The sequence below is a fragment of the Xyrauchen texanus genome, chromosome 17, assembly GCF_025860055.1.
Source record: "Xyrauchen texanus isolate HMW12.3.18 chromosome 17, RBS_HiC_50CHRs, whole genome shotgun sequence".
Lineage (NCBI taxonomy): Eukaryota > Metazoa > Chordata > Actinopteri > Cypriniformes > Catostomidae > Xyrauchen > Xyrauchen texanus.
The window spans coordinates 35,782,578-35,796,631 of record NC_068292.1 but is presented as its reverse complement, the minus strand read 5'-3'; the positions used below and the strand labels follow the sequence as shown (position 1 = coordinate 35,796,631).

The following is a 14,054-nucleotide window of genomic DNA, read 5'->3' as shown; positions in this document are numbered from 1 at the left end:
CATTTACGCAGCTTTCAGTTTTATCAGCTTTCTCTCCACCCCCCGGGGTTTCTTATGCCCCCTATTGCAAAACCAGCATGGAAGAGCTCAGTAAAAATGCCCCTGGTGCATTAAAATTAAAAGTGATTATTGTAATTAAACAGATTTATGTACTCAACAGGTGTATGTAAGTTGCAAAATTAGAGAAGAGGGTATTTTAGGGAGTTTTTAGAGCTGGAATAACATGCTTTTTCTGGGACTTTTGTTACATTATGAATAGCCTCGCTGCATACAGCACACCCACAGACTGCCCCTGAACTGTGCTTGGTCCAATTGATGCATATTGCTCACAAAAATGGAATAGCTCCAATCAATTTTTTTTCGCTCACATTTGTATCGTTTTTTTCACAATGCATATTGTTTCAAAGTAGCGTTACAGAAGATATTGCATCAGTTCTCTCAAAAAGCAAGCCAAAGGCGATATCGGAATTTTCTAATGTCCGACTCTTTGTGTTCTGTCCACAGCAACAAGAGCAGGACCCCACTAACTTGTACATCTCAAACCTTCCGGTTTCGATGGATGAACAAGAGCTTGAGAGCATGCTGAAGCCATTCGGCCATGTCATCTCCACACGGATACTCCGAGATGCCAACGGGGTCAGCCGAGGGGTCGGCTTCGCCAGGTAAACTTGACAACAGATACCTATTGCCTTGGCGCATACAAGACAAAAAAGACAGTTTGTTTAAGAGGGCACGTATAAAAACATAATTTTTTTCAGTTTCTTGTACCACTTTCTTTTCCTGTCTTTTTCTGTTTTCGGCCCCCTCTCTTGTGTGGCGTGTCTGAGATGTGTTGGCTGGTTTTCAGGCTGTGTAAGTGATCCCAGCAGACGGTTTGTGTGTAAATGTGTGTACGAGTGTGCCAGCCAGGCAATTAGCTGTTCAGCCATGACAGGGTGAGCAGAGCTGAATGGGGCCACAAAGAGGAGACGAACCACTCCAGAGAGAAGAGACTAAATCAAAACTCCCAGCAGCTTGAGACAAACACTACATAACACCCAGTCACACTTTCTTTTGTTCTCTAGCTCACTCTGTCTATCCCTCCTTCTCTTTTTCTCTAAATTAACATGTAAAGCAGAGGTATAGAGTGCAAGCCTGCTGAAAACACAGTATAAAGGTTGCTGGTGTTGGTCTTAGCTGGTTTAAACTAGTCTAGCTGATCTCCCATGCTGGTCTTTAGATGGTGTTGCTTGTCTTCTAACTTGGCTAAGCTGGTGTATTCGTCCCTGCTGTAACTATGCAAAAGTTACTAAACCAACAGCTAAACCAAGTAAAAACAAGATTCTAAGCAGCTTGGTTTCTTGTTTTTGTTCACACTCTCTATTCTCTGAATCTGAGCGTAGTTTAGCCAAAGTTGTCTGTCACAGGACAGATCAATGTATAAAAGACCCAATTATAGTCGCAACTTAATTTTGACAAAAAAATGTAGTTACTGCGTTTTGTCTTTGCACAGCAGTTTAGGTGATTGATCTGCTGGTCTCCTTCTCTGAATAGCTGCCAAGTGCCCTAAACCCCTCTAACACCAGTAAACAGACCAGCCTGGCTAGGCTGGGAGACCAGCTAAAACTAGTTAACCAGCTTTGGCTGGTTAAAACTGTTCTGTAATTTTTTTGACTGTTTAAGTGAAATGTTTATTGCAGTAATGACTGAATACTTTAATTCCAATTGCCTCATGCCCTCTGTCTCTTTTTCATTCTCTTTCTCTCACACAGAATGGAGTCCACTGAAAAATGTGATGTGGTGATTCAGCATTTCAACGGAAAGTTCCTCAAAACCCCGCCGGGAGTCCCAGGCAAGAACCATCAACACTAACACCGTTTCCTAGCCATTTTAAAAATTGATTGTTTCACCCAATGTTTTTGCGCTGTAATTTTATGCTTACTAGAGTATGCGTTAGCTTAGCAACATGCTAGTGCCAAACTCTATTGAAAACGATTGCAAGTTGAATCTCCCATATACTGTACAGAGCACTTTTTTATTTTTACAGAGTTGCTGTTTATTTAGAGCACTCTAAATCGGGCAACTATGCGGTTCCGTGAGGATAGGGATGCTGCCTACCTATACAGGCAGTAAAGGGTTCTTACAGTCATTGAAAAGGCCTGGAAAAGTCATAGAAATTATTTAAACATTTTATACTAAGAACAATTGTTCCCTCGTTATGCTCAGCTCTAGAATATTTAAGATGCTAGAAAATCAATTTTTTAATCCAGTCTCTATAAAATGACCTTATCAGTAATCACCAACAAATGGAAAACTCGATGAAATGAAATGAGACTCAATGAAACGCAAGGCAATGAAATGAGGCAGCACACTATGCTTGGAATAGAGGCATACTTTTGTTGCAATTGGTCAGTTGTTGTCTATTGTTATACTTGTCCACTCTGAAATCATATTGACCATATCCTATATATATATATATATATATATATATATATATATATATATATATATATATATATATATATATATATATATATATATATATATATATATATATATATATATATATATATATATATACTGTATATATATTACTGTATTACGGTTAACCATTCGATGCATCTCTATTCGAATATCAGAATCAATATTTAGTTATTCGATAGGTAGACTTGCAATAGAAATAGTCTGCAAGCCAGCTGAGCCCAATCAAAAATCTAATCAAAATCAAGCCAAATCAAAGAATTTTCAGTTTTGGGTTATTTTTTAAGTATAGGCAGAGTTAAGGTGGTTTTGCACATGGTTTTGCATTTTTATTAGCACACAAAGATTTGAAATTTCAGGTTGCAAAGAGGAATTCATGTGACTGTTACACATGATTCCAGATTGATTTTCACCCTCACGGAAAATGTCAACCTGACCAAGCTGAGCACATATAAATTACGGTTTGGCACTTAAATTATGTATTTTCCTTTGGTTAAGAATACTAAGTTACAGGCAGTGACAAATAGATTCGTTTTTGTTTGACTTTAATGTGAGAAATGTTATCAGTTGAAGATCTATGCATTGTGCTATTTAGACTCGAAGCTCACTGTTCACTTTATTCCCTGCTTTATTGATTTTTTGACGTTCTTTATTTCTGAGTCCCGACATCTGACAAATAACTGTTCGCGGTTATCCGGATATTACAAACTTTTACCACGCTTCTCCCTAATATACACACATAACTGGATATTAAACATCAAATATGTTCTGATTGGCTATGACTTAGTCACTTAGCACAGTCATTTTTTTTCAGTGAGGACAGAAAAATTTAGAATTTATAAACTTGTTGCATCATTCCTGGAAAAGGCACGGTGTTAAGTTCTATGGATTTATCTAGACTTATATGGCATGTTTCAGTATCATCCAGGACTCTAGTGTAAATAAGTGTAGAAATGTGCCCACTTGAACTCCCTCTTTTCATCAGCATTTTTTGACAGGAGCAGATGTATAGGTTGATTAAGGTTTAATTTAAGTCTAGTGCGACTGAGGAAACAGTTCCCCGAGACTAGTGGAATGCACTCCATATGCTTAACAGTGACGAACATTCGTCCTTAAAGACAGAATAAATCTGCATTGGCAACAAATGTAACTTTCATTATGGGATGTATTTCGAAATGAAATAGAATAGAAGTCCCACCCTACATAATTTCGAAGGGAAATTATGTAGGGTGGGACTTGATTTGATCCATCATGATCTGATTGGATCTTGAGATGTAGGCTGTGATATTATTGGTAAACATTCTTCATACCCCACCCTCATCACCTTGCTTGGTACACACACACACACACACACACACACACACACACACACACACACACACACACACACACACACACACACACACACACACACAAACACACACACACATACTATGTATAAACAATTATGTTTAATGGTGCAGTTTTGCAAAGCTCAGGGTCTTCAGTTATGTGTTGGTGTTTATTTTCCTGGTCTGTTTTCCAAGTTTTGTTGTTTCCCTCAGAGAGAAAGAGAGAGAGATAGTGAGGTTTGGGTGGATGAGAGAGAATATATGCTTCCTGTTAGAGGCTGTGTGTGTGTGTGTGTGTGTGTGTGTGTGTGTGTGTGTGTGTGTGTGTGTGTGTGTGTGTGTGTGTGTGTGTGTGTGTGTGTGTGTCTGTTTGAAAGTGGCAGAGGGCTTGGGGGGGGTGTAAGATCTAGTGACATGACAGAGAGAGAGGGAAGAAGAAGAGAGAGATTGGAGAGGGCAGCTTGCAACTCTGGCAGTTGCTGTGTGATTTGTGGTGTGTAGTGTGCGGCTCCGTGTCAGACCCAAAGACAGAGGGATGATGGATGGCTTCATCTCTACCCCTCTCTCTCTCTCTCTCTCTCTCGCTCTCTCTCATTCCCTCTCTCTCTTAAAGTCTCTCTCTCCCTCTCTCTCTCTCTGTTTGCTTTAGTACTAACAGATTCTTAGCCAACTCAGTTTCGTTTTTACCCATAACTTCCATTTCATAACCTGCTTTTGTGTGTGTGAACTAGCAGGCCTGATCAAGGGTATGTAAGTTCATTATAAAGAATATGAGATAGGATTCAGTGCACTGCAATAAAAAAATTAAAATGTAAAAAAAAAAGTTTTTAATGAGTTTTTAATCATTTTGTTTTGACTTGTTTTCCCTAAAAAAAAAAAGTTAACTTGAAATTGCATTTGAAGCAGCACTGCATAAGATATTTACACTTGTTTTCAGAGAATGTATCCTTAATATGTAACAAGTGTAATTTGTCTTGTAGCTCTGGAGTGAGCAACAGATTATTTTTCACTTGTTTTGAAGAAAAACTAGTTAAAGGAATAGTTCACCCAAAAATGAAAATTTGCTGAGAATTTACTCATAGAAAATTAGATGTTTCTTTCTTCATCAAAACAGAATTTAAGATTTTTAGGATTTCATTTCAGGCCTTCTTTAAACAATGCAAGTGCATGTACTCCATAAAGTTCTTCTGAACCCAAACTATTGATTCTTTTTAGATACAAAACAATACTTGTATACTTTTTTACTACAAATGTTCACTTACGTACATCTCTCATGAGAGGGATGACGAAAGCTTGGTAAGGTCACGTGTCACGTGGAGGAGGAGGCAGGAAGCACATCATTGTTTACAAGAGATACTTGCACAGACCAAGCACTGTTCACAAACCAAAACAATTTCAAAACAATATTAAATAAAAATAATTTCCAAATATAATAATAATAATAAAAGAATAAATAATTACTGCAGTAATTAACCATCCTTTATTTCGGAGCAATGCCGTTGCGATATCTACTTGTGTTTTTCTTTAGCAGATATATAAAGGCTATATGACTGTCAGGAATTCAAGCCACACACGTTGTTGTTAGTGAAACCAAGTGTGAGAGCGTTTACTGAGATTCACAGGATTTACACAGTGAGATCAATGGTACAGGTGATATCACACAGAAGAGAAGCTTCACAAGGAAACGAATGAATTGAGTGCAGGTGCTGTGAATTACAAATCGGATGATGAGGATCGGGTGTGCTGAGAGAGGTGCAGAGCCCGAGGGAGACGTGACAATGACAAAGATTTCACACATACATGAGTTTGCTGGAAAAACAGCACGGGCACAGCCGATGCATTCAGATATCGACCCTTTGTTTCTTTTGATGGTCTGAAATCCTCAGGGGTAAAATGTTCACTGCACACCCTCCAATATTTGAGAGAATGTAGGTGTGTACTGATATCCAGGTTCAGCATGATAAGCCAGAGCTTCAATCGCTCATGATCATGTATAGGCAATCGATGAAAATTTGATATTTTTCCAGGCGTGCATTTTCTTTGGGGTTTCTGAAGGTTGAAGCATCCAAGATATACACGCCAAACAACCATTTTGAACAATACACTAATACAAGTACAAATCAACAGCAAAGACAATTAAACTTTTGTACAGCGCTCCTTCTCTTGTAAACAATGACGCGCTTCCTGCCTCCTCCTCCATGTGATGCGTGACCTTACTAACACGCTTACATCATCCCGCTCATGAGCACGTGTCACAGAGATGTACGGAAGTGAACCTTTGTTGTTAAAAGGTATTTAAGTATTGCTTTGTTTCTAAAAATGATCAATCGTTTGGGTTCAGAAGAACTTTATCAGCAATTTGTCATTTGTGCTTGAACTATTCCTTTAATAAGTGACGTTGACTAGTTTATTTTTTCATTTTAGTTTAGTTTTTTTTAGCAGTGGTGTTTTGTATTTTTAAGATGCCGTGTCAAGTTAAATGTAGTCCAACTATCAATAACTCATCTCAAGAAATTTCATATGCCCTAAACTCAACCCCATACTGCAGAATCTCTGACAAGCACCATGCCCCATCAGATATTTTTGCATCAACTTAAGTTTGACCAACTTTCTCTCTAGCGCTACTGATTGTGCGTTGTGCAAGTGTGACCGGTTCAAACTGTCATCAGCCAGTATGGGAGGCAGACACTCTAACGAGGAGGCTAAAGGCTACAGCCTCTAGTGTCAGTCGCTAGTGCACCTCTTGAGGCCAGGAAAGTGAGGTTTACACATACTGCACAGCTTTCACATACCAGCTGGCTTCCGTTACACAAGCAGTCTCAGAAACGCAAGCTCTGGTTCCATGGGAAACAGGAAGTAATTGTGTTTGCATAAAAAATGGTGATTGCGATTCAGAGATTACATTTTTGCTCTGAAATAAAAAAATGTACTCCACTGACGGTGTATGGTTGGATTTTGGGTAAGAACCTATGGTTAATAAATTATGCATTCCTGTTGACTGTATTGTATCAGCTAAAAATACAACATGTTTTTGGCACAACTTTCAAGCCCTTTTTCATCAACATGGTTTGTGGGCAGGTTCCTGGGCTAGTGTGATTTCTCTTCCGTTCCACTGCAGGAAAAACTGGTTCCGCACCGGCCCCAAAAGCTTGCTGGTCTCTACGCAGGAACCGATTATAATTGGGGTCAGAGGGCAGCATCTTCCAAACAACAACAGTAGTTACCTTCTGCAAGAAGGAGTACTTCTTCACATTATATCGTCAATAAAACAAATTTAATAAAACAAATTTCAGACATCAAAAGCATTAAGGGATTGTGGAGGAAATGACCACTCTACTTGCAATATGGCTTTCTATGGAGATCTAAGATAAACAAGAGATTGCATATGGGGGGGAAAGAGTCTACGAAGAGATAAAGCAAGAATTAAAGCCGGCTTCAATCGCAAGATAGACCAAATAGTAAACAAATTGAAAAACAAACTTAAAAGAGAGGACAGGGACCATAAGAAGGACCTAAGCAAGTTGACAGAGCAACAATGTGTTGCACTCTGTACTCGGACAGTGAGCAGACAGTTAACTAAATGGGGCACTGAATTCAGTCAGTCATGCGTGAGACAAATATCAAATCGCTGGTGTTTTCTTTAGCTTATCTCAATAATTTATTATTTTGCCAACTTTTTTAGCTTTCCTTACACTCTTCTCATCTTATTGTGTGCATTGTTTATTTCAGTAAGGGAACTACCCAATTTATAAACTGGTGGGATATCCTCAATCAAGACGTAAACATAATACTATGGTGTAGCAGATGGTTTCATTTGGAATGATTCCACTATTACAGTTTATAGTACTTTGCAAGTTAAGTAATGCAATCAGATCATCATGAGCATGAGATGTCATCTCTGGCAATCTTGTTGAGCAATGTACAGTAATAATGTTGGATTGCATTTCTTTGTGCGGTTAATATGTCCTTAAAATGAGGAGTAAAACTTTCAGAAACACTGTCACACGGTGAGGTAGTCACGTAAAACTACAACATAGCCACGTCAAGCACAGGCTCGGCATGAGAACCATCGCCATTTCGGTGAAAAAGGCAAATTGTGGGCATTTCACCCAAACATTATGTTAAGCACTGGCTGATTCAGCAGCAAAACTTTTTACTTTTTAAAAAGTAAAAGATTTACTGTCACTGAAGTCACACTGTCCTTTGAGAACTGTCCTGTTCTTTTCCATGTCGTTGTGCTCCGTAAAGCTGTTTTTGAAGGCAAAGATGCGCCTCATGTTAACGCCTCCCAAGAAACGCGTCCAATCGGAGCCCTGAAACCAAACAGATCAGTCGACAAGTCCTTCAGGCAGCCCACCGACTAGACAGTTTTTTAAAAAATATGTTGTTTTGAAAATAGTAAGTTATATGAATATAGTGAATTGTCAAGTGAGAAAAGCTTGAGTAGACGCACTTGGAAAAAAATTGCTTTTCAAAGAGCTTGAGAAATAAATTGTACAGAGAGAGAGAGAGAGAGGGGTGATATTGTGCACCAAAGTCAGGAATATTGCTACAATCTTTGCCAGCCTTCCCATAATGCATTCAGCCTTGAAAAGGAGCCATGCATGCATTGATATCTAGGTTTAAAGCTCAAAAATAGCACCTCATCGATTTTCTCTCCCCCTTCTCACTTTCCATCGTTCTCCTCTTCTATCTCTCTCTTGTTCTGTACTTACTATCTTATATGAGCCTCTCCATAAAATGACTGTGTTTTGTACAAGTGATCTCTCAGTTTATTCTTACTCTACCATTGCAGATTCTCTTAAACAGGTGTAGCTTTATTGAAACATCAGGATTTAAAGAGATCAAATAAACTAAAGATACAGTACAGATTTATGCATCTGCAACACAGACATACTTCTTACAATGACTGACTCTTAGAGTTCATGAGAGAGTATTTTGTGTTTTAAAGAAAGAAAGAAAGAAAGCAAACAGAAAAGGGCATCTTAAAAGGCACTTCAAATCCACATCCGCTTAGAGCTACTTCCTCCTCATCATTATGCTCTTAAGAGCATACAGAATTGTTAACACTCAGCGTGCATGCCAGCCTTCCCAATAATGCCCTGCATAGTGGACTTCACACGGTATTCGGCCATCTTAAATGTGTACTGAGTACATAGATGAAGCAATAAAGCAGACTTTCCCAGTTGCTGATGCTATTGTAAAAACGTGCTATTCGCAGTGAGCCATGATTAACTTATTCCGCTAGTGAAATTGTCCAATTATTATTTAGTATGATGAATTATACAAAGAAAATATATAAGTAAAGTGGACTTGTACAGATATCCCCTGGTCAGTTTGTAGGGAGCAGTAAACACTGTGTAGGGAACCTATGAATCGAATCGTAACACAGCTCCAGTCCCTAAATGCATATGCTTCTCTGTCTATCTCTTCACTCTTTCTCTTTGTCTCTCTGCCTCTCCCTTCTCCATCTGCTATACAATAGGTGTTTATACAGTATGTGTGCTGTGTTTTAAATAAAGCTTACTCAGGCTGTTCTAACAGGCCACGGTGGGCCCATCAGACCTGCACGCCCAGCTCTCATAATTACACCTGCTCTTAGAAAACATGCTGATGCTGAGGTAGATAATGATGCCGACTGTGTAATGCCATGACCTCTCAAACACGCACACGCTCCCTGTCATGGGACGTCCAGCACTCGTTCCATTCTGCTGATCATCCCAGCTCAATCCTATGGGCTTTATGAGATCTAGGACATACTAGTATTTCTAAACTCTAGAAGAAGATACTGTTATTACTGATATTATGTAGAGAACCGTGTTGGGTAATTTACTCCAAAAAATATAAATCACTACAGAATGCAAATTATTTCTCATCAGATTAAATGAGTTCATTACTTCATGGAAAAATTTTAAAACACCTACTAATGCTTTTCACTGAAAAGTTGTTTTTTTTTATTAACAAAATAATGTCTATATTTCCTACACGTCCAATGTCATATGCAAGCCATAAACGCCACACTACACATTTGTCTGTTACAATGACTCATTAGGGGGCACACAGCAACACGTACATGTATATAGAAGATGTACATGCATATAATTCATGTTTTAAATATATTCCTCAAATAATATAATTTAAGAAAGTGTGCAACCCAAGTAACGTTATTGAAAGTAACTAATTAAAAGTCAGTAACTGTAATCTGATTGCAAGAATTTAAAATGTATTTTAAATTAATTTATGTTAGATAATTACTTTGTAATCACATTACACCCAACACTAGTGGGGAAGGACCATTAAACGTTATACCTCCTGGCGGTGTGTAGCATCTACAGCTCTGCATAGCCTTCCGAAGGATCCCAATGTTGGGAAAGACTGGCTTAAGTTTATGTATTTATTTACTTTTTCCTTTATTTATCAGAAAGGAGAGTGTAGCAGGAAAGTAAAGGTGACCTAGGTCAGACTCAAACCTGGATCCTCAACAGCCACAGCTCTTATATGTCTAGCCTACAGAATATTATTCTTAACAAGGTCCTTGATCGCATCCGTCCAACCTTAACAGTTTGATAATGGCATATTAAGTACGGATGGTTTAACGAACCTAAAATACAAGGCATAGTCAGATTTTGGAGAATGTTCCAAAGGGGATTTCCTTCAATGGATTCAAAGAAATCAGGGTCCAGTTGCAAGAAATCTTATTTCTTAAAGTTACATTATAACCTTTCTTTAAAACAAATAAACATTTTTAAAACAAAGAAACTGTCTTATGGCTTTAGGGGTCATTCTCAAAACTTTTTCCATCCATCTCCACTGTTTTTACCATTGTTTTTGTATATAAACATGCGTTAGACTGATATTTTGACCATAGTGCTGCATCTCACGCAGGAACGCCATATTTGTAATGCTATATATATTCAAATTCTGCATTCTGCATTCAATTTAGCTTCTATTCTATCCAATACATGCAACATCCTACACTTACGTAACATGAGCATACAAATGGCAATCACTTAATTGCACACAAGGAGCTCTAAAATACGATTGCACACTAGCAGCCAAAGGTGTTGTAAGATGAGTTCGGCTGAAACTGCAAAACAAGTGATAAAACAATAATGCTAACAAAATTAAGTTGAATCTTTATACATACGATTGAATAACTATGTTATGATTATTTACTATTACGAATACAACCACTGATACTGAGAAAAGTGTCTGTTTGCTGTTGTCATTCGTTACTCTGGGAGTTTAGTGATTGACTTCTGTCTCTGTTGGGACGCTAATGATTGGTGGCTGCCAGCAACAGGTTCATCCTACTCTTGCATATGTCTTTAAAGTATTACTAATAATAATAAAGCTTCAGTCTTAGCTTTTCTTAATTTAAGCTTAGTTTAAAGAATCATGAACATTTAGTTCAACATGGTGAGCCGAACCGAATCGTGAGATGAGTAAGTAGTAATTTTTATAGTATTTTCATTATTGAAGTTTTTTATTGACACTGTCAAAATTATATTTCATACAGTTATGCCAATGATGCAATGAAGTAAAGTGACTTGTTAAATTGTATGTGTGTTAACTGTAACTGAGGAAAAATGTAGGCCTTTGCTGAACTGCTTATATGCCCACTGACAGTGAGACCGTGTAAGTGTGTGTGAGAGAGAGAGTACTTACACCCCTCTGTCTGTGCTGATGGAAGGGGAGGCTAAATTACAGGGCCTGTCACTGTGTGAATGGCCTGGCTGATATGTGTATTTGTGCATGCGTGTGTGTGGAATTGGGTGACCCATCAAATTTGTTTCCACTCCATTCGCTAATGCCTGTGGGACTCGCAAATCACGCTGCCACAGAGCGCGTGTGTGTGTGTGTGTGTGTGTGTGTGTGTGTGTGTGTGTGTGTGTGTGTGTGTGTACTGTATATGTGTCCTTTGAGAGTAAAGACCCAGAATGAGACACTTGGTTTAATTTCATCCGATGGATCAAGTAGTTTGATTACAAAATGTTTGGCATTTGTTGCACAAAGTGACCAAATTCAATAAAAATGAACATTAAAACAATAAGAAAAGAGCGCAATATTTCACAATAATCACAATACACATATGAATCAACAGAATTAAATATGATCATATTCAGGGACTAAAAATAAAATGTTTTTCATTTCGGTTCATTCTGAGCAAAAACAGTATTTTTTTCGTTCCAGTTCAGAAGTTCCGCAGCCTCCTTTCCAAATGGTAGCCAGTTAGAACAAAATGAAAGAATGGTTAATAGTGTTCTTTTTAAAATTACAGTACTCTAGGCTGAGGGGTGGGTGAAATACCAATTGCTGTGCTGCCAGATCTCGCAAGAGAAACAAGCGACCTGGTCTGGAAAAACAAGCCCAAAACAAGCCAAAATGTAACTAACTTAAATGGTTTTTCATTTGTTTTCGTTCCTTGAACCATTTTCAGTCCCTTCTGCCCAGGTATATGTATATGTAAGGGACAATGAACAGTCAACAAAAAATGATATCCCAACAGGATGGTCTTGTATCACCCTGAAGTTTGTTTGTTTTTGTCTCTCGATAATGGCTAGCTGATGATGTATTATCCCATTAATTGCATGGCTATGTAGCAAAATAATAATTAAATGGACATGAAATAATGATTTGCATTGAAATTATATTATTATGTAAGAAGAAAGATAACACTGTAGTAACACTGAATTCCATCTCTGGGTTTGCATCTGTGTTCTGATGGACCTGCTCATTATTAAAGACTACTTACTAATTAAATAAAACAACTGGACATAAAATATTGATTTGAGTTGATTTTTTTTATTAGCTTACTTTTGGAGATTGCAGTATGATACACGAAGAAGGAAAGATGACTTGCAATACCAGAATGACCTGTCTGAAATCACTTTATCCCGTATATGTGGTCGTTTTTCAGAAATCGAGTATTCTAGAGAATCATGTTATAAATTATCCTATTGCCCTGCTAATTCCACTCCTATGTGACATGTTGTTATTTTTGGACTGTACTGGATTCAGTTCTGAGAGATGTATTTGTTCGAGTAGTGAGGTCATAAGGTATGGTTTTGGCAGGTTGGCGGTGAAGCGTATAGAGTTCTGGAACATTCTGATGTATTAATGAGCATTTAGCTGGCTACTGACTGACGTCTTCTGTTTGGATAGTTTGTGCTTCAGACAAGGAGCTCACACGCTATGTGTGGGAGACAGAGTGAGAGAGAGATTGAGAGGAGTCTATAAAGGATGTGCTAATGAAGCTGTTTATTTTCTCTGGACCTACTGGTGAACATAATGTGCGCTGGTGTACATTTTTCTTTCGGGCACTCTGTCTGCTTCTTTCTCTGTCTTTCCATCTCTCTTTCCTCTTTCACCTGTGCCTTTTGCACTATTTTTAATGATGATTACTTTTACTATCTTAGCATTGCATAAAGGAAGCAAGATCATCTGACATGTGTACAAAGTTAACATGGTCAGTGTCTCAAAGTTGCTTTAAAATGTTCAGTTTTTATGTTATGCAGCATAATCCAAAAGTTTTCATTTACCGATGCCACAGTAGAAATACGCTAGTCACAGTGAACCATAATTAATTTATTCTGCAAGCAAAAAAGTTTGATAATTGGTGGCAATGTATGTGGCTGGTTGACCCATGGCAGCCCACTCCAAGTGGAATAAAAAAAAAGTTTGAAGCTTCCGATATGACTGGAGTCTTCATCTCATGTGGGTGTATAAAATTAATGGCTGTACCTTTAACTTGTATTTAACACAGCATATTGATCTAAATAAAGAATCATATTCTTAGATGAAGTCTTAACTTCAGATCAGAAACTATGGAAAATAACAAATTATGATTAAAAGTTCAATTTCATGAAATTTTGACTTTATGAAGTGGCAGGTGAATTGGCTTCATTTACCTAAACTTCGCATCCATGTGTTTATAAGCCACCATGAATAAAGTCTTGGGCATTATCTGAATTCACTAACAGCTTGACAATCAGTCAGAGAACCAGGTGCCAATGTGATCCCCAAATCGGATCCCCAGTTTTTAACAAATCAATAAATCTGAAGCATATTTCATCAGTGAAATTAGGTGACTTGCCCAGTGGGGCTTCAGCCTGGTAACTGTGTACAGCGCCACACACTTCCTCTGTCATTTCACACCAGTGCTATCTGGAGAATTCTCCAAACCAAATTTTCTAAACTGCATTATATTTTGATTTATTCGCACTTTGTCCATCCTCGGCGGTGGCATGATTGATTTAACGC

The 14,054-nt window shown here is 38.0% G+C and overlaps 1 protein-coding gene across 2 annotated transcripts in view; it reads left to right on the top strand.

Annotated features, from left to right (window-relative positions):
• LOC127657711 (RNA-binding motif, single-stranded-interacting protein 3-like) overlaps positions 1 to 14,054 on the top strand; it is a 189,590-nt gene that overhangs the window by 127,859 nt on the left and 47,677 nt on the right. For both annotated transcript variants that reach the window (XM_052146554.1, XM_052146553.1), the window contains exons 5-6: positions 505 to 662; positions 1,752 to 1,831. In XM_052146554.1, the coding sequence (XP_052002514.1) occupies positions 505 to 662; positions 1,752 to 1,831 (238 nt within the window). The remainder of the gene's footprint in view (positions 1 to 504; positions 663 to 1,751; positions 1,832 to 14,054) is intronic.